Raw genomic sequence first — 20,360 nt, forward strand, 5'->3', positions numbered from 1 at the left:
ATGGCTATACTGCATGGTGATGGGGGTTGAGTGCAGTGGGTAAGGATCGTAGTTTTCAGGGCTGGGTGGTGAAGCTACAGGTGTTGGAGGCAGCTGGTGGCGATAAGAACCCGGATGTTGGGGAAAGTGGGTTAGAGGTGACATTGGGGAACAAGGGAAAGAGTTTTGGGACAAGGGCGGCGGCGGCAGCGGGGGGGGGGGAAGGGCACGGTAGTGCTATGCCTGGATGGCTACGAGTGCCTGGGTTGAGTCCGCTTGGCGTGCCATGATGCTTATCAGCTGATCCGTGCTTTGCTGCCAGAGCAGCTCATCCTGCTGGTGGATCCTCCTTGCACTGTCCCACCACTCCTGCACTTTTCAATTTTCATTACTTGAATGCTGCATTAGTTCATGCAATGTCTTCCTTGCTTCTACGTGGCCTCTTTCTGATTCTTTGGAGTCTTTCGGCCAGTGGTAACACGGACAGCTGAGATCTCAAGGTTTCATCTGTAAAGGCAAAATGCAACACTTAACAAAGGCAGCATTGTTCACACCAGACAGAGCAACGATTCCCCCATACTTAAGAGCAAGCACAGTCTACACAAGAGCATAATTTGCCTGTCCCAAAGCGAGCGCACACAACCCACAGGAGCCCAAAAATGGTGAATAAGCACAGGGCCAAGCATGACTGATTGTTTCACAGCTGTACTGTCCTCTGGGTTTCCGTGCCTTAGGGAGAGCCAACAGTGGCAGGGGGCCCCCTATACTGAACACTATCCCCACATTTTCCACAGGAGTTCGTCCTGGAAGATCTCGCTGCTGAGGGTGACCTGGGAAGCAAAGGAGGGTCTTCTACTGCAATGCAGCTTCCACCCTGGTCCATATGCAGGTTGCCTGTGTGCAGCAATGGTCCCCACGCCCCTCACGGCACAGTGGCATGGACAAGTTAGCCTTACTGGGACAAGGAACACAGTGGCTCTCCTGAGAAACCTGCGCAAGCACATTGCCCAAGTTCTGGATGAGACCTTTGAAGAGATCACTGAGGCCAATTACCACGATGTAAAAGAGCACATTAATGCCCTATTCCGCATCTAGGCATGCATGCAGTCCATACTTTCCTCACCCCAAGAGCCCGCACCAAGTAACTTCCTTCCCAAAATAAAAGCTGCTTACCGGGAACCTCCTCTGGTGTTTGTCCTTCCCCAAGCACCGGCCGCTGCAACTGGCTACCTTCCTCCTGGCTTGAGAACAGCTCCTGGCTGCATGCATCTAGGGATTCCGGGGTGTCTTCCTCCGCCTCAGCACCCTCGCTCCCGCTTTGCTGCTGCTCTTCCTCCTCTTCCCGCCTTGTTGAACTGGGCTCTGAAGTGTCCATGGTGATACTCGGAGTGGAAGTAGGGTCGGCCCCAAGTATCGCATCCAGCTCTTTACAGAAACAGCAGTTCACGGGGCAGCACCGGAGCGGCTGTTTGCCTCGCGGGCTTTGCAGTAGGCATTCCGCAGCTCCTTCACTTTAACCCTGAACTGCAGTGTGTCTCGGTCATGGCCCCTTTCCAGCATGTCCCTTGATATCTGCCTGAAGGAATCTTCATTCCTACGGCTAGAGCACAGCTGGGACTGGACAGCTTCCTCCCCACAAACAATGATGAGGTCCAGCACCTCACCATTGCTCCATACTGGGGATGGCCTGGCGCGTGGAGGCATGGTCACCCAGAAAGATTTGCAGAGAGTACTCCACGCCTGGCTGAGCAAACAGGAAAGGGATTTTCAAAATTCCTAGAGAATTTAAAGGGCGGGTCTGATGGTTGGTCACCTGAGGGCAGGGCAGTAGAGTTCAAAGTGATGACCAGAGTGGCTAGAACAGGCATTGTGGGACACTTCTGGATGCCGATCAGAGCGCATGACCAAGGCGTCCACACTGGCACTGCAGCGCTCCAGTGGGGGCGCACAAAACGTTATTCCACTCGCCGAGCTGGAGTACTAGGAGGGACCAGCCGCAGAGTCAGAGCGCTGTACGTGCCTTGCCAGTGTGGATGGGTAGTGAGCTAGGGCACCCGGGGCTCTTTTACTGCACTGTAACTCGCAAGTGTAGCCAAGCTCTTAAGTGTGTTCCAACTGAGACAATTCTTGCCTAGTACATTACATATTTGTGCACTTATCTAGAGTATAAAAGCAAAAACAGATTAATCTAACTGCAAATATATTTTTTTTAAATGTATAAACAAAAGAGCCGAATTTTCAAAAGCTGGGTCTTGACCATGTGCCCACAACAGTGCATATGCAAAACCCGCTTTACAGGCGCAAGCAAGATATGTGCACATTTCCCAATGCATTCACACAGATGCAGGTTTTGCGTACACTTTTTTGAAGGCCACTTTCAAAGTGTGACCATAAACTTTTATTTTTCTGCAATATTTTTACCTGCATTGTCTCCTGACTTTTGATTGAGAAGCTTCTGAGGACTGGGCTTGGACAACCCTTCAAAGCTTTTAAGAGGCCAGGAATTGGAAAAGTTAACAGCATGATCTTGAGACTTCTTTGGAGATTCAGCAGGAGGGGAGGTGTGCTTTGGACTGTTTCTAGGTGATGAGAGTGGATAAGATGGAAGAATGAAGGCCCCTTGGCTTGTGTTAGAACTTGGAAAGGACAAAGTACGCTCTGCTGGACTGCAAAAAGTTCGTTGGGTCTTGGTAAAATTTAGGCTGGCACAAACTGATATTAGAAGGAATGAAAAGATATTATTTATACTAATTAACCTCTAACAACCAACAACATTTTAATTTTACTTCTCTTTCTAGCCAACTTGTCCTTCAATTAGGTTTTAAAATACTCTGAAAAATACTAATTTTAGGAGGAATCAAACATTATTTTGTTAAGGACTTGTCTACACATTAGAGTTTATCCAGAATAAGGTAGGGTGTGAATTTGAAGTGGATTAACTATTCCTGAATAACGCCACATGTGAATGCTCTTATTCCAAAGAGAGAGTGCTTTATTTCAAGTTGGTTTACCCAAAATGGATTAAGCCAATTCAGAATAAAGGCACTTTTATTCCGGAATAAGAGCATCCCCACTTGGAGGTTATCATTAACAGCTATTCCAGAATTATTCTCCATGTAGACAAACCCACAGTTGATAATCAAGTCCATGACAATCACCATCTTTAAAGTATCAGTCTAAAACAGTCAAAATGCTAGATTCAATAGGATACCATTAAGAAGACAGTGGCATTTAATTCTGGTTGGGTATACTATTACAGCAATAATTTGTAGCAAAATAATACATTTACCCAAACTATTATAAGTGAAGGTCAGAGCTTTACTTGAGCGCGAGATGCAAGCTAATAGAGCAGTGGTTCCCAAACTTGTTCTGCTGCTTGTCCAGGGAAAGCCCCTGCCGGGCGGGGCCAGTTTGTTTACCTGCCACGTCGGCAGGTTCGGCTGATCGCGGCTCCCACTGGCCACGGTTCTTTGCTCCAGGCCAATGGGAGCTACTGGAAGCGGTGGCCAGTACATCTTCAGCCTGTGCTGCTTCCAGCTGCTCCCATTGGCCTGGAGCAGTGAACCGCAGCCACTCGGAGCCGCGATCAGCCAAACCTGCGGACATGCAGGTAAACAATCTGGCCCGGTCCGGCAGGGGCTTTCCCTGCACAAGCGGCGGAACAAGTCTGGGAACCACTGTAATAGATGAATTGTTCATACCATCTAATTTCATGTGTTTAGTACAAGCTACCTGGTCTCTCAAAAATTCTACTTCCATGTTTGTGTTTGGTTATACTTTGACTATAAGCTATTTGTTTTTTCATCTCATCTATGTTCTTTTACTAAACACAGAAAATTGCCAGATCATATTTCATCCAAATAAAAATAAAATATTTACTAAGAGACCTGACACAGGACAACACCATAATGCTCTCAAAGGGGCGTGCACAAATGTGGAGTACGATTATAGTCCATGTACCTTTATCTTGCCGATGGTTATTTAATCCTAAAAGTTGTAAATCAGAACCCACACTACCACTCTTTCCACGTATCTGTGAGTATCCAAGTTGTCCACATTTCCCTGAAATATGTGGCTGATGAGAGCCCACAACACCTTACAAAAGGAAAAAAAAATATCAGCAAGTACCTCCATATGAAGTTTAAAAACACAATTAAAACTGAAACACAAACTTAAAACCCTTTTTGAATAGTTATAAAAATAATTAACAGTGAGTAAAAACTTTTTTAATTTGGATAATAAAACCTAAATGAAAAGTTTGAAAGTTTTCAGTGCTGCACTCATGAGTTTCTAAGCAACCTTATAATGTTCTTCATGCACATAAGCTAGAATAATGGAAAGAATTATACTTTCATTCATGCAAAGAAGCCTGTGGTTCTACCAAGGCATATTACCAACAATGGGATTTGTAGTAGGTGAAACAAAAACCAAACAAGTAATTTCTTCTTGGAATATGGAAAAATAAAGGGGAGAAAAATGCCTTAAAAACAAAAAAATATGAAGTTTTTCTTTAAAATGACATCATTCTTAACAGAATAGTAAATACGCTTGGAATTCCAAATATGTCAATGCTCCCCAACCGGGGCTGAATATAAACAGTGCACTGCCAAGAAAAGGGAATGAAACAAGTTTGGTCTTGCCCAGTGTCTCCACGTGCCTTTTCACTATTAGAATACAAAAGATAGCTATCGTAAGTTAAGCATTGCACTGAATACCCAATCTTTTATAGAATTGATCTTTAAAAAGGTTCCCAATTATTTTAAAAGGGAAAAAAAATCTCATTCTTCAAAACCGTTCTCAAAAGTCACTTTTTACCACCAAAAACTATTCAGGCACTTTCTAGTTTTATGTCTATCGCCGACCAATTATTAAAAAACACAACAGAAAAGGGAAAATGTCAACATACGCAATAGAAAACCATTTCACTACTGACAAAAACATATTTCTGAAAAGGATACATTATATAAATGTAGCCATTGCGGCATGTTGCCAAATTTATAGTTCAGTGCTCCCTTTATTAAGGTTACTATTCAATAGGGTCTTTGCTAGAACAGTTTCCATGGCAATAAATCACTATTTTCTCAAACTGTTCCATTGCTCTTCCATTTACTATTCAATCTGAAGTCTGAACTGTATTTCACACAATGCACAAGAACTCTGGTCAAACCTGTTTCCTTGCTGATCTACACAGAAATTGTGATACAGCATTTTTTCTACATTTTAAAATCAGGAGGAAGGTCTTGACTCAAGGTCACCCTGAAATTATGCCATTCATTTTAGCTGTTAAAAGACTGAACTATTTCCTATTCATCATTTCTTAAATGGACAAATTAAATTGTATACTTTGAAACTAAGGGCATGCGTACACACAAAAGCTAAACTGATTCAACAAAAGGTGTGATGTTAAATAAATTTAGATAAACCAGTGCAAATTTCTGTGTAGACCAGGATTAAGAATCTGACTGTAGCTCTTGTAAATCAGCACAGTGCCCATGATTTCAATACAGCTATGCCAATTTACTGCAGCTGAGGAAATAACTCTGCTTTTATTTACTCAATACTGGAGCCTTCCTGTTTAAAAAAACAAAAATCACCAAATGATTAAACATTCTCAGAATGCTGTAAATGAGCACAGATGTCTTACCAAGTTTTCCTAAAGGTACCTGATCACTAACAGATCTTCTGCTTATTTAAACACAATTATCTACAATGATACTTACCAGGACAAACAGGAGAATGCTCAGAGTTAAGATCTAGACTATTCTGAAATAAATTCCTTGAAGCTTTTTTTCTGCTAAAAAATAAATCATCACTGACTGGCATTCCTTGAGAAGATCTTAATTTTGGAGAATGAAGGAAATCATTGTATGGACAGAACTGTAAGAAAACGGAAAATGTAAAGAAACATTTATTCATATTAATAATGTGCCCAATTTTTTTCTTTATAAACAGTGGAATCCATAATGAATTACTGTAACACGACATTTAGAAGCCACCCTCAAATAATAACTGTCTTCATTTAGGATCTGCACCATTGCCAAGCTAGACACAGAGGACGTATTTTACTAGAAACTGTGGTGTCAGATGGAGGGGAACAGCACTGAAACCAGCAGCCACTGCTGCAGTTCACAAAGGGGACAGGACAGGACAGGAATCAGAATCTTACCCTGGATACTCTCAATGTACAACTGTGGAACAGTGTTTGCATGCAATTTACAACTTCCTGTACCCATGGAAATTAATCTGGCCCATAATGTGTACATTCAAGAACTAGCTACGCTGAATGAAAAGGGGAAAAAAAAAAAAAAAGACGATCACCTCTGCTCTGACCCTTATATGCCACTCTGGTGGTGAACAGGACCCACAGGAACAACATAAGGCTGGCATAAACCACTACCCTCACAAGCCCCAGTGAAAGCAGTATAATTGTGCATGCCGGGGAAGAGAAGGGAAGGGATGCCTCCACAACATACTGACACTTGAAAATTCTGGGCTCTGAGACAGCTCAGAGAGAGCAGTCAGGAAGCTGTCATATAACAGCAAGCTTTGGGATGCTCTAATTTACACCACGGGCTGCACCAGCCTCTAGCCATTCCAGAATCTCTGTGCACACCTCTAAGAGGCGCACCACAGAATCCGACTCAAAGTCACAGCTGATTTCTCTCATTCTGAAACTTGCAAATGTCATTTTTCCAATTACCTTACATATAAGATAAGCTTTCCTGAAGTTATCCAGATAAGATGATTCATCAGTATAAAAGCAGGGATGAAGCAGGAATAAAATCTTTTATGCAAGTAAAGGTACTTCAATTTGTTTCAGAGTAGCAGCCGTGTTAGTCTGTATCCACAAAAAGAACAGGAGTACCTGTGGCACCCTAGAGACTAACAAATTTATTTGAGCATAAGCTTTCGTGGGCTACAGCCCACTTCATCGGATGCACGCAGTGGAAAATACAGGAGGGCGATTTTATATACACAGAGAACAAGAAACAATGGGTGTTATCATACACACTATAACGAGAGTGATCAGTTAAGGTCCTAATCACATCAGCCACACTATCAGAGGCTCGTTCACCTGTATATCTACCAATGTGATATATGCCATCATGTGCCAGCAATGACCCTCTGCCATGTACACTGGCCAAACTGGACAGTCTCTATGTAAAAGAATAAATGGACATAAATCTGACGCCAAGAATTATACCATTCACAAACCAGTCAGAGAACACTTCAATCTCTCTGGTCACTCGATTACAGACCTAAAAGTTGCAATATTACAACAAAAACTTCAAAAACAGACTCCAAAGAGAGACTGCTGAATTGGAATTAATTTGTAAACTAGACACCATTAAATTATGCTTGAATAAAGACTAGGAGTGGATGTGTCATTACACAAAGTAAAACTATTTCCCCATGTTTATTTCCCCCCCCCCCATACTGTTCCTCACACGTTTTTGTCAACTGCTGAAAATGGCCCATTTTGATTATCACTACAAGAGGTTGTTTTTTTTTCCCTCTCCTGCTGGTAATAGCTCACCTTAACTGATCACTCTTGTTACAGTGTGTATAACACCCCCCATTGTTTCATATTCTCTGTGTTTATAAAATCGTCCTACTGTATTTTCCACTACATGCATTCGATGAAGTGGGTTATAGCCCACGAAAGCTTATGCTCAGATAAATCTGTTAGTCTCTAAGGTGCCACAAGTCCTCCTGTTCTTTTTTCAATCTGTTTGTAATTTTAAAATAAAATTTAAATTCTAACAGAAAATCAGAGAGTAGGGATCCAGATGTAATTCCCCACTTTTATTTATTTATTTTTAATACTGATGTTTCAAATCCTGCTTTCCAAGAGTCCTGGCTAAACAGAAGAAATCTCAGATAATCGTTTACTGGAGGACTAGAAGGCTCAAGGGATTGATAAATGGGATATGGAGCCTTTTGCTGGCCTGAATGCAGCACACACTGGTTGCAATATTGCCAATCCAAAAGTGTTATAAATCAGAGCACCACACACACACAGTCATGAACCCCTACAATCTAAAGTTGAGCCTCTAAGGATCATATTTTCAAGGTTTCCTCTGCAAGCATAAGGACTAGATCAGGGGTGGCCAACCTGGGGCTCCGGAGCCACATGCGGCTCTTCAGAGGTTAACATGCAGCTGTTTGCATAGGCGCGGACTCCGAGGCTGGAGCTACAGATGCTAACTTTCCAATGTGCTGTGGGGTGCTCACTGCTCAACCCCGGGTCCTGCCACCACTCCACCCCTTCCCACAAGACTCCTGCCCCTCCCCTCGAGCCTGCCATGCCCTCAACTCCTCTCCTCTCCCCAACAGATCCTCCTGCACACTGCAAAACAGCTGATTGCGGCGGGCAGGAGGCATAGGGAGGGAGAGGGAGGTGCTGACTGGCGGGGCTGCTGGTAGGCATGAGGTGCTGGAGGGAGGTAGCAGGTCGGGGGTTGCTGACATATTACTGTGGCTCTTTGGCAATGTTCACTGGTAAATTCTGGCTCCTTCTCAGGCTCAGGTTGGCTACCCCTGGACTAGATTAATTTTTAACGAAGTATGAGATTCTCGTGTAATTTCAGGAGTGGGGGCTTTAGGAAAACACTAAATATGAGAATTGCTATAAAATCACAAGTTGGCAACACTGTGTAGTGATCAAAAGGCAGTCTATATGGAGAATAAGGTGGTCTCAATCCAGTTCCCAGTGGACATGTGTATCACAAAAACTACTGTAACTGGCACCTTTGACTTATCTGCTGAGATGTGCGAATATAGAGACTAAATTATTCACTCAGCCCTGAAGTTCACAGCACTGTTCGGGATGAGATATTTATTAGAGGGGTAGGTACCATCAGAAAGCACTCTCTTCAAAGTTTTTTGGATGGAGGACTTCATTCTCCAAGTCCAACAAGCCAGCACCTTTCTCAAGCAATAAGTTCACTTTAGGAACATCTTGACTTTTAATTTCACTGCAAGTATCAGTTTACCCTTGGGTTTGAATTCTGAAAGCAGGAATCTCAACTCAAATTTTTTCAAAAAGTCATAGTGAACACATGGAATTTCAATTAGTCTGATAATTCAACTTCTCTGCAATTTACAGCCTAGAGTATACATTATAACAGACACTGCCTAATAAAATCTTAAAAGGCACATCACTTTGACTGGATAAATGAGCTCAAAATGAAGCTCAAAATAGAGACCTGCAACCAAATACTGCAATGGTCACTATCTAAAACTTTTACATGGAGAAACTGATCTACTGAATACCTAACTACATAAGCTGTAAAACCTTACTACAACTGAACAACAAAAGATGCAGTGTAAACCACAAGACAGTGGCCAATGGTAAAGATTATTAAATGTGTTATGTTGCAAGTACTACTGCTGTAATAATTTGACAGGTTGAAAGTTAGACCATCTTGGCCAGCATACACAAGGACACGTTTTGTCCTCATTTGGACACATACAACTCTACTGAAGGCAAGGGGGGTTCAGAGACATGGCAAAGGACAGATTTTTCTAACAGATCTGCACTAGGAATTATTTTGAGGAAGTTCTATGGCCTGTGTAACACAGGCGGTCAGACTAGATTATCACAATGTTCCCTTCTAGCCTTGGAATCTATTAATTTGGCCCATAATCTTTTCACATAGTGGATGACTGTACCTGAAGTGGTGTAATTATGAGATGTACAGTGTGACTGTGAGCATGTCTTGAATTTTAAAGTTAAAATATTTAATTATGTTTCATAAAATGTCCTAAGAAGCGGTTCAGCTTAATTTCTGCAGCTATAGCATGCTATCAAAAGTTATTTAAAAAGTTTAAACAAAAGCTTGAGGGCTGTTTTTGTAGTTCAAGAATATCTGCAACACACTTTAAAAAGCCACAACCCTGCCAAAAACAACAAAAACAAAAATGACACCTCTCTGAAATGGAAAAAATGTTTGAATTCTGAAGTTTATTAAGTTATCCATTTTAAACTGTGCTGTCTCTAGTAAGCTTCTTTTCCTCAAAATGAAAAATCCGTTACAGCCTGCATGTGGTAAGTTGGCAGCGAATTCTAGTCTCTCTAAATTCCAAAGAGTCACTTAGCTATTTTGGTTTAAAATGGAACAAAAAATTTTTTCAACTGGTTTATGGGGGAAGGTTGTTCGCTTTTGTGATACTATTCCACGTGTACACATGCAAGCATAGCAGTTCTGAAACTGAAATGGTTTCTACATTTGCTTTTGTCTTTATTAGCCAAAACACCAAAAGCCTAAATTTCATTTTAATTTTATGCATTGCTGCCACACAAACTATATTTAAAAGTTAATCCATAGATCAATTCCAAATCTTCATATTCAGGGGCTTAAAACCAGTCCATTGAAAAAACACAACAGCTTAAAACCTGACTTAAGATCTTTGCCCAGGAATGAAAGCTTTATAAATAATTTATAAGAATTAGTTTCTCTTTTGTTTAACTTGTAGATAATCATCTGGTTTGAGATGTATATCACTAAGATTAGTCTGTACAAGCCCAGATGCTTGAGTCTTCCACCGAGACTAGATCCATTTCTAATGAAAGTCTATGGGGAAACAACTTGCTACAAGTCTTTTGGAGCCACTGATTCAAACAAAAAGAAAAGGAGTACTTGTGGCACCTTAGAGACTAACCAATTTATTTGAGCATGAGCTTTCGTGAGCTACAGCTCACTTCATCAGATGTTTACCGTGGAAACTGCAGCAGACTTTAATTCAAACAGAATTAAAAACAAAAGTAAGACACATCTCAATTTGCTACAGGACTATTGAAAATAATGGCATGAAACCCTCAATAATGATGTATAATAATGACAACACACAGCATTATATAGTGCTCATCTGCAACACTTTTCTATTAGCATTATTTGACTAATGAGGAAACTAATACAGAGAGGCTAAGTGATTTGCCCAAGGCTACCAAGAGTCTGAGTCAAATCTGGGATTGGAACTCCAGAGCCCTAGTTCCCAGTCCCCTGCTCAGACTACTAGACCAGACTCTTATCTGGATGAATTTACTACTTTTGAAAATTGTTAAACAACTTTGGAGCTTGAAGTTCAGATAGGAAGCACAATAGTGTACAGCACAGGACAAGCAATAAACCTAGAGCTGCCATGGCTGCCAGCTAAACAGAAGACATAGCTTGAAGAACAGAACTCAAGGCCTTCAGCTCCAATCACAAAGGCATCCACTCGTAGTGCCAACCACATAAGTAGAGCCTTGCGCGGATAAAAATTTGCATCCACATCTGACCCTCAAACATGATCTGCAGCTATCTGTATCCACAGATATAAAGTAAAGTAGATATCAGCAGACTTGCAGAGCTCTAGATAAAATTTTGATCTGCATCCATCCGCAATCCACAAACCTGGTCCATGGATGCAGATATCGGTGGATATAAAGTAGATATCTGCAGGTTTGCAGGGCCCTGCAGATATCATAAGGATACTGGGTTCCATACTCCATGAGGAAAACTAACAGGGTTAGCAACCCCTTTCAACCACCAGACTGTGAAAGTGTCAAAAACTGACAACTGGAGAACTAGCAGAGAAAAACCATATCCTTACTCACATTGTCCAATCTGTATGCCTCAACTCTGACTAGAGGAACAAGTTTTATTATCATAGGGATAGTTCGGCCCTCGTTCCCATTTAATCTGTGCTCTCTTTGTTGAGAAATGGCAACCAGGATGGTGGTTTTAGTGCACAGATGCTTTTTCTTCTCAGAACAAAATACAAGCTTATATCTAAAACTAATTTCAGAGAACACTGAACAGCCATCAGATGATGTGTATCATTACTGCCCTCACAGGACCCAATCACCAAGCCCCCAAGGAATTCCCCAACTTAAGAAAATCGGAAACGGAGGAGAGTTTCAACTGTATGTATGAACAATGAAGCTACATGAAAATTAAATATGTCTCATGTATACTTCTCTTCTGAACTGCTGCATAATGTTTAGGGCCCTACCAAATTCATGGCCACGAAAAACGCGTCATGGACCATGAAATCTTATCTTGTGTATGCTTTTACCCTATACTATACGGATTTCACGGGGGGAGACCAGCATTTCTCAAATTGCGGATACTGACCCAAAAGGGAATTGCCGAGGGGGGGAGGGGGTGTCGCAAGGTTATTTTAGGGAGTTACAGTATTACCACCCTTACTTCTGCGCTGCCTTCAGAGCTGGGTGGCAGGAGAGCGGCGGCTGTTGGCCAGATGCCCAGCTCTGAAGGCAGCACCCCGCCAGCAACAGTGCAGAAGTAAGGGTGGCAATACCATGCCATGCCACCCTTACTTCTGCATTGCTGCCTTCAAAGCTGGGCAGCCGGAGAGTGGCGGACGCTGACTAAGGGCTCAGCTCTACAGGCAGCAGCAAGCAGAGCAATACCATACCATGCCACTTTACTTCTGCACTGCTGTTGGCAGCGGCTCTGCCTTCTGAGCTGGGCTCCTGGCCAGCAGTCACCACTTTCCAGCTTTGAAGGCAGTGCCGCCGCCAGCAGCAGCGCAGAAGTAAGGGTAGCAATACCGCACAATGCACCCCCCCCCCCACACACACACACAATAACTTTGTGATTACCCCACAGCTCTTTTTTGGGTCAGGATCCCTACAATTATAATACCATGAAATTTCAGATTTAAATAGCTGAAATCATGAAATTTACAATTTTTAAAATCCTACGACTGTGAAATTGACTAAAGTGGACCTGACTAAAGTGGACCGAGAATTTGGTAACGCCCTAATAATGTTGCTGTACACTATTCGACAGTTGTTGTCTTCCGCCTTCAAGGCGGCTGCTTTTCAGAACTGGGTGAAGTGATCCACATTCTGTCTTTTACAGAGCAAAAGCTATAGTAACTTTATGTTATGCAAGGTTCAGTATACATGTTCTCCCACACAACAGATTCTTTAAGCGCAAAGTTCAGGTGACAACTACCAAAAATTAATTTTCCGGAAATCCCATAATGTAGTTTCAGAGTAACAGCCATGTTAGTCTGTATTCGCAAAAAGAAAAAGAGTACTTGTAGCACCTTAGAGACTAACCAATTTATTTGAGCATGAGCTTTCGTGAGCTACAGCTCACTTCATCGGATGCATACCGTGGAAACTGCAGCAGACTTTATATATACACAGAGAATATGAAACAATACCTCCTCCCACCCCACTGTCCTGAGCTATTACCAGCAGGACAGTGGGGTGGGAGGAGGTATTGTTTCATATTCTCTGTGTATATATAAAGTCTGCTGCAGTTTCCACGGTATGCATCCGATGAAGTGAGCTGTAGCTCACGAAAGCTCATGCTCAAATAAATTGGTTAGTCTCTAAGGTGCCACAAGTACTCTTTTTCTTTTTCCATAATGTACTGTTAACCTCTTTAACCGTGACTGTGCAACTGGAAACAAGGAAAAGCAGATCAACTTGGATCAGTGGGATTTATGAATCAGTAGCAGTTACTCCAGAAACAGTGCTATGCACATCACAGTGGAGGTCTTGATAAACTATATAAACAGAAGTCCTAATCTGGAATTGCAGTGGGCAAGAAAAATGTGCCAGCTTTTGCTAGGGAAGAATAAGGTACTGTGATGATTCAAGTTTCTCTGAACATCCCTGCAGGGGTTGTTAAGGCTGTGTGGTTGTTCTGTCTGGAAAGTCACCATTTCTACATTTCCTGGTTATGCATGGTGACTTTGGTTAATTCAAGTCTCACTTTCAGGAAGGATATGGAAAACAGAAGGTAAATGGGCAGGTGCAGCCTTAAGTCCTCCCTTGCCATATTTTGTGTGGTGGAATTTTCTTGTTTTATACAGACAGTGGAATTTGACAGGAATGAGACGAAGAGATTAAGTCAGTAGCTGCCCAATGCTTTATTAAATGACAGATTTTTAATACCCTTGCTGTGTTTGCAAGACTTAGTTAATTCAGAGGCTATGCGTAATGGCTATTTCTGACATTCCTCAAGAGCCATGTGATACTTGTTCTAAATGCTCCTTCTCATGCCCAAAAGCTTCCCCACCTTTATTGAAAGGTGCACTATGCAAACATTAATTCCCCAAGACCAGGAACACATTTGAGTTGCACTACTGGGGCTGCCTCTGGCTCTAAGGAAGCCCCATGCCTGCTCCAAAGAGTTATTCCACCAAGACAACTGCACCATTACGCCAGGACTTTTGCTTAGGACAGTTAATTTCTGCTTCCTGCTAGATGGGTAAAATTCATCGGTGGATGTAACTCATCTGTAATCCTTCATGGATTCCCCCAGGCACGTTGGTTCTGGAGGCGTGCCCATCCCTCCAACAGTGCTTCAGGCCCCCAGGACATACTTTCTCTCAGATCCCATCCCCCATCACAGCTTTACTTTCTTCCCCCAACTCTCTTTAATTATGAATGAGCAAAACACAGTTTTCAGACTGAAGGCAAGAGCACCCCACTGGGGATTTTTAGGAAATTACAACTCAAATTTCCAACTCATTCCATGCATGAAATTTGGTGGGAAAGTCCATATGGATCCAAAGGCATGTTACTAATTTTCAGCCTCTAAACAGGGGTAGCATTTACTTAGTATTTGTATTATCTTAGCACCTAGGAATTGAAGTCATGGACTAGAACCCCTTTGTTCTAGGCACTGTACAAACAGAACAAAAAGACGATCCCTGCCCTGACAGAGACAACAGATGGACACAGACAGATGGTGAATACAAGGAAACAATGAAACAATGTTGGCCAGTATATTAGAAGCTGATGGCTAGACATCAATGAAATGTCTTCAGAGATAGGCCAAGATTTTAGTTTGGACAGAAGGAGACATGTCTGGAGTAGAGAGATATGTACATCAACCTATTGACTGTAGTCGAATTTGTGTTTGCTGATGGGATTACGTAGAGAAAAAAGTGCAGCAGGAGAAGGAGAGGATGGAGAACAGAGCCCCCACAGAAAGTTGGGGGGTGGGGGTGCGCAGATGAGGAAGATCCACTGAAGGAGCAATTAGAAAAAGGAGAGAGGACAGGGCAGTCATAGAAGCTAAGGGAAGTCAAGATTCCAAGAAAAGCATGGTTGACTGTACCAAAGACAACTGCAGGTTGAGTGTGGTTCTGAACTTTGGCAAGAGTGGTTTCGGTGAAATGCATGGGGCAGAAGCTAGATTGGAGAAGACAAAGTTGAGAAAAATTGTAAACAGTTCATTCATTGAAACGAAGGGGCGGTAGCTGGAGAAGCAAGTTGGGTCACGGGTAGGTAGTTTTTTGGTTTGGTTTATTTTTTAAATCGGAGAAACTAAATCCTGCTTGTATTGTGAAGGAAGAGAGTCAGAAGAGTGAAAGAACAAGGAGACTAATAAGGGAGGAGATGACAGTGGGCATGAGAGTGATCAGGAAATGCGTTAGGATGGGGCCACTGTGGCAAGTGGAGGGGTTACAGAAGGAAAGCAAACTTCTGTATTTGACAGACAAGGAGGAAGAGGAGAAGAAGAGAGCTGTAGGAGGAGGGCAAGGAAAGACAAGCCTTTAAACCAAGACTGGATTGGTCTACAACAGAACTCTAGGCTAGCTCAAACAGAATGTATAGGCTTAAGTCAAGAATTATTGGGTAATGCTCTCTGGTATGTATTATGCAGGAGACCAGACCAGATGATCATAACGGTCCCTTCTGGCCTTAAAATCTATTTATAGGCCTTGCAACGGGACCTGGATTGCAACCTTAACTATGGAGTGGCTGACAATGCTCTACAGCAGTTAAGATATTTTATATTCTTGGTGAAGAGTTTTGGTGAAACTGTGTCTCCTTGCTTCATGCCTTTTTTGGCTGGAATGCAAAGGAGAATGTCAGAGTTAATCCATCATGAAGTCAGAGTTTGCTTCCTTTAGTAGTCTCATGTAGTTTGTGTCAATGCCCTGCTCTGCAAGAGCTTTCAGCACTGCATTGATCTCCACTCTGTCGAATGCTTTTTCTTAGTCGATGAAGGCAATACATAAAGGGAATTTGTATTCCCTCGAGCGATCCAATAGCTGGCTTATAGTGAAGATATGGTCTATTATGCTGAAAATTCCTTCAAAAACCTGCCTGCTCTTCACAGCCTGCCTCAAAATGGTAATGAGGTAGATGAACCGGAAGGGTGGAATCAGAGTCAACAGAGAGCAGTTAAAACACCTTAGATTCGCGGCATGCATCCAATGAAGTGAGCTGTAGCTCACGAAAGCTTATGCTCAAAAAAATGTTAGTCCTTAAGGTGCCACTAGTACTCCTTTTCTTTTTGCGGACAATGTTGTGTTGATTGCCGAAAACTCCAAACTATAGAAAATGCTGCAAGACCTCGACACAAAAAGCAGCCAAGTTGTACTGAAAATGATCTGCTCTAAAATGAAATGTGTGTGATCTGATGCCTTGCCAAAAGCCCAAGTAATAGTCAAGGGAGAACAGACAGAAGAAGCTGAACAATAAGTCTATTTGGGCCAAGAAATTAACATGCGCCGTGATCAGGAAGGTCAACTCTTACGAAGAAAGCAAGCTGGTTGGTGTGTATTCAATTCTATCAAGGATGTCCTCCAAGGAAAAAAAACAACAAGGCAACCTCTAACTCAACAGTACTACCGGAAATGTTGTACATCAGCGAAACATGGTGCTGACAAAGATAGAGGAGCAACAACTATCTGTCACAGAAACAGCGATGGAAAAAAGAATTCTGGGGATTTCAATCTGCGACAGAGTCCCCAGTGAAGTGATGAGTGGAGTGCAGGATGTCGTTGTTGAAAGCAGGTACAGTAAAATGCGATGGGCATATATCTAGGCTCACTGACAATCAATGGACTGCAGCTGTCCACGAGTGGTCCCCAGGGGAACTGAAACAACCACTCAGCCGACCTCCAAAGAGATGGGAAGATTTTATCGTGAAAAGGCATGGTCACACATGGAGAAGGAAGGCCAGGATAAGACAAGAATTGAAGACGTGTTGTGACTGGAGCAATCTATATGAGTGCTGAAGAACCGATCGATCAAGGTGATATTCTTGGTGTAAAATATTTTAATGGCATCCACCTAAATAAAGCAGCATATGGTCTTGGATATCTTCTAGAAATAGGCAACATCCTTGGTTATTCTAAAAATAAATTAACACCGTTTGCAGCTTTAAAACCAAAATATTTTGGCGGAGTTTCTCCTTTTTTACTTTATTGTTCTATGCTGTGTGGCTCTGCATATTTGAAATAACTGATTAGAAGAGGTATTTGTTCTTGAAAACATGGTCAGTACTGTACCAAAGAGAAGAAGCTATAGTAATAGAATATTAAGCTTATCTAGAGTCCAAAAGTGTGCTTGGCACTTTGCAACAATCAAAACTAAGTTGACAAAAGCGCAGATGGCTCCCCTATACAGTAATGTCACACAAAGACAGAGCAGTTGGTTTTGTTATCTTAAAGGGCAGTAGGGTAAATTTCCCTTCCAGACCCTGCTCCTAACACCAAGTGTGCTGCTGCACTCAGCCTGGTACAGGGCTTGGATAAAAGATGCTGTTAGAGTGTTATCAAACATATTCTAACTAGTATGTTTGTAGAGTAATGTAGACAGGGCAATAAGCTCCCCCGTAGGCTTTAACTCAGCCAGCTTCGAATGTGTTAGACCTGTGCTGCTCACAAATTTGTATTCATGTAATTAGAGGTGTAATTTTATACTGATTTAGTTTAAATGTTGTAACTCATGTTACCCTTCTTAGCAGTCTGAACCTGACTTACAAGAATTTAGCTTGAATCTGTATATTTACAGCTACAAGTTGAACCCAACAAAAGTTTTAAAGTGATATAAGTAGTCCACAAAGAAAACCTGCACTGGTTTAAGTAAAATGATTTGTCAAACTGTGGCAACTTGTGCACAGGCAAGCGCTTTAACACAGCCTACACAACATGCCCTGGTCTATACCTAAAACGCCGAATGACCTAGCTACATCACTCAGGGCTATGAGAAATTTCACACCCTGAGGGATGTAGTTAAGCCAACCTAAGCCAAATGTAGACACTGACACATCTATGAAAGAATTCTTCTGTTGACCTAGCTGCCAACACTTGTAGATGTGCAGGTTTACTTCAGCAACAGAAAAAACCGTTCTGTCGCTGCACTAAGTGTCTAAGCTACAGCAGTACAGCTGCAGCCCTACAGCTGTGTCAATGTAGCATTTGTAGAGCAGACATACCCTGAGAACACATTAGTTTACACATTCCAGAAACACAACTTTTATCCTAATCTATACAAGTCTTGGGGGTTAGTAAACACCAAAAACAATGTAATGTCTCCTAAAAACTTTACCACCAGAGAGCTATGTATATTAAACATTAAACTGATTTCGTAAGTTTTCAGCTACTAAATGGCTCCGAAAGTTAATTTTTAAATGAGCTCAGCTCAAAGGAATGTCTCCACATTAATAGTTAAACATTCTATTTACACCAGAGGTCAGACACTCTAAATATTTTTCTATGATTTTTGTAGTTTGCAGTTTTATTTTTTATAAAATCAAAACCTAAGAATTAAGATTTATCCAAACATTTTTTCTTTTTGGTTTTCCAAGTCTTAAGAGAGTCACATCATAAAGAAGTAGAGCTGATCATCTTTTTCAGTTAGCAGACGATGTCCCCAAGTACAGAAAACAAATGGTCAATTCAGCAATGGCATGAGCACATGCCTCTTCACTGAAAAGCATGGAGTTCATGTACTTCCATCAAAACTGAATTTTCCCAAAGGACATGAACTCCCCCCCCCCCCCCCCAAGCATTTAGGACCTCATTGTATCAGGTACCAGAAAGCAAATAATAAAAAGAGTCCCTGCCCTAGGTTTCAGATAAAATGCAATTCAGACAAGAACAGGGGGTTGGGATATGAAGATGAGCTAACAATAAAATTAACAGTTTAGAGCAGCAGAATTCTTAGTTTATCTAAGCAGCCTAATATCTCAATGCTTAAAAGCAGCCTAGCAAAACTGACAGTGTGTCAAAAGGTAAAGGTCCATCTACATTAGGAAACACTTTTTAACGGCAGTGGTTATGAAGAGGTTAAGACCCATCAGGTTTGAGTGAAATTAAGCATGGCTGTACTGATCCGCTCCTAAAAGTAACCATTACATAGTCTAACAGGAAAGAGGAGCTCATGGCTCTCTCAGTGAGTGGTCTTCCTAGTTCTCTCTCCTCTAAAGACCTGCCCTCCTCTCTCTCTCTAGGCTTCTCCCTCAAGGGGAGGCTTGTTATTGTCTTGCACTGGAACTCCAAGGAAGAGGGATGGGGAGTACACAGCTACCCTTCACAATAAGGTTAAAAATAAAATTCTACATTCTTTACCTATTCCAAAGGAAAACTGATACAGCCCACACTTTGTCTTTAAGAGTATTCAGATACAAAGGATTTATAGGACAAGTTTAAAGAGGAATGGCACACTTCTAATGCATCAGACACTGATACCTTCTGTCACCAAGTGAAGCAATGGTTAGATGGGAAGGGGTATGATTAATGACTATAAACACAAGCCTGGGCTGAGTTAGTCTAATAGTGGACAAGGAAGACTGCTACTCCCAGAATCAGGGCCTACTCACATTTTGCTTTAGGTCTATCCAGAGAAAGTCTGTCTAGTTTTTGTCAACAGGCGAGTTGGGAGTTTGTTTCAACAATTAAAACATACTAAGTACTAGGTTTCAAAGTAGCAGCCGTGTTAGTCTGTATGCATAAAAAGAGCTACAGCTTATGCTCTAATAAATTTGTTAGTCTCTAAGGTGCCACAAGTACTCCTTTTCTTTTTACTAAGTACTAGGCATGTAAAAAACATTTAAAAACAGTAACCGTGTAACCGATTAAAATTCTATTGGTTACACGGTTAAACGTTTACCCAGGGAACTAGGCACGCGGGGGGTGCTGCAGCACCCCCATGTTTTACGCAGGACTCCTGTGCTGCCCCCACGCCCAGGGATCCCAGCTGCCAGCCCCACATCAGGGTCTCTGCTGCTACCCAGCACCCGAGCTCTGGGCCCCTCGCCTGTGGCTCTGCTGCTACCCAGCATCCCAGTGCGCCTGGGGTCCCAGCAGCCAGGACAAACCACGAGTGCAACAGGATGCCAGGCAGCAGCAGGGTGGCAACCAGGACCTCGGGTGCGGGACCAGCAACCAGGATGGACCTTGGCGGCCCAGAGGGACTCCGGGCACACGGGGCGGAGTTTAACCATTAACAGAAACCAATAAGCATCAGGCTTATCGGTTAACCATTTAATACAGTTCTTAGTAGAGATGTGAGAGTTTAATAATGGGCACTTTCCACAGACGACAATTCCAAAATCTCACAAATATCAACATACTCCCCTTAACCCGCACAAATAGTGTTGGAAACT

General features: G+C 42.2%; 1 protein-coding gene across 1 annotated transcript in view; it reads right to left on the bottom strand.

Annotated features, from left to right (window-relative positions):
- The window catches only part of TOGARAM1 (TOG array regulator of axonemal microtubules 1), an 86,254-nt gene that overhangs the window by 59,009 nt on the left and 6,885 nt on the right, over positions 1-20,360 (bottom strand). Inside the window, exons 2-4 of the mRNA XM_048852021.2 lie at positions 5,700-5,856; positions 3,940-4,074; positions 2,401-2,691 (exon numbers count right to left, since the gene is read on the bottom strand). Of these exons, the coding sequence (XP_048707978.2) occupies positions 2,401-2,691; positions 3,940-4,074; positions 5,700-5,856 (583 nt within the window). The remainder of the gene's footprint in view (positions 1-2,400; positions 2,692-3,939; positions 4,075-5,699; positions 5,857-20,360) is intronic.

This window comes from Caretta caretta, chromosome 6 (assembly GCF_965140235.1).
Source record: "Caretta caretta isolate rCarCar2 chromosome 6, rCarCar1.hap1, whole genome shotgun sequence".
Lineage (NCBI taxonomy): Eukaryota > Metazoa > Chordata > Testudines > Cheloniidae > Caretta > Caretta caretta.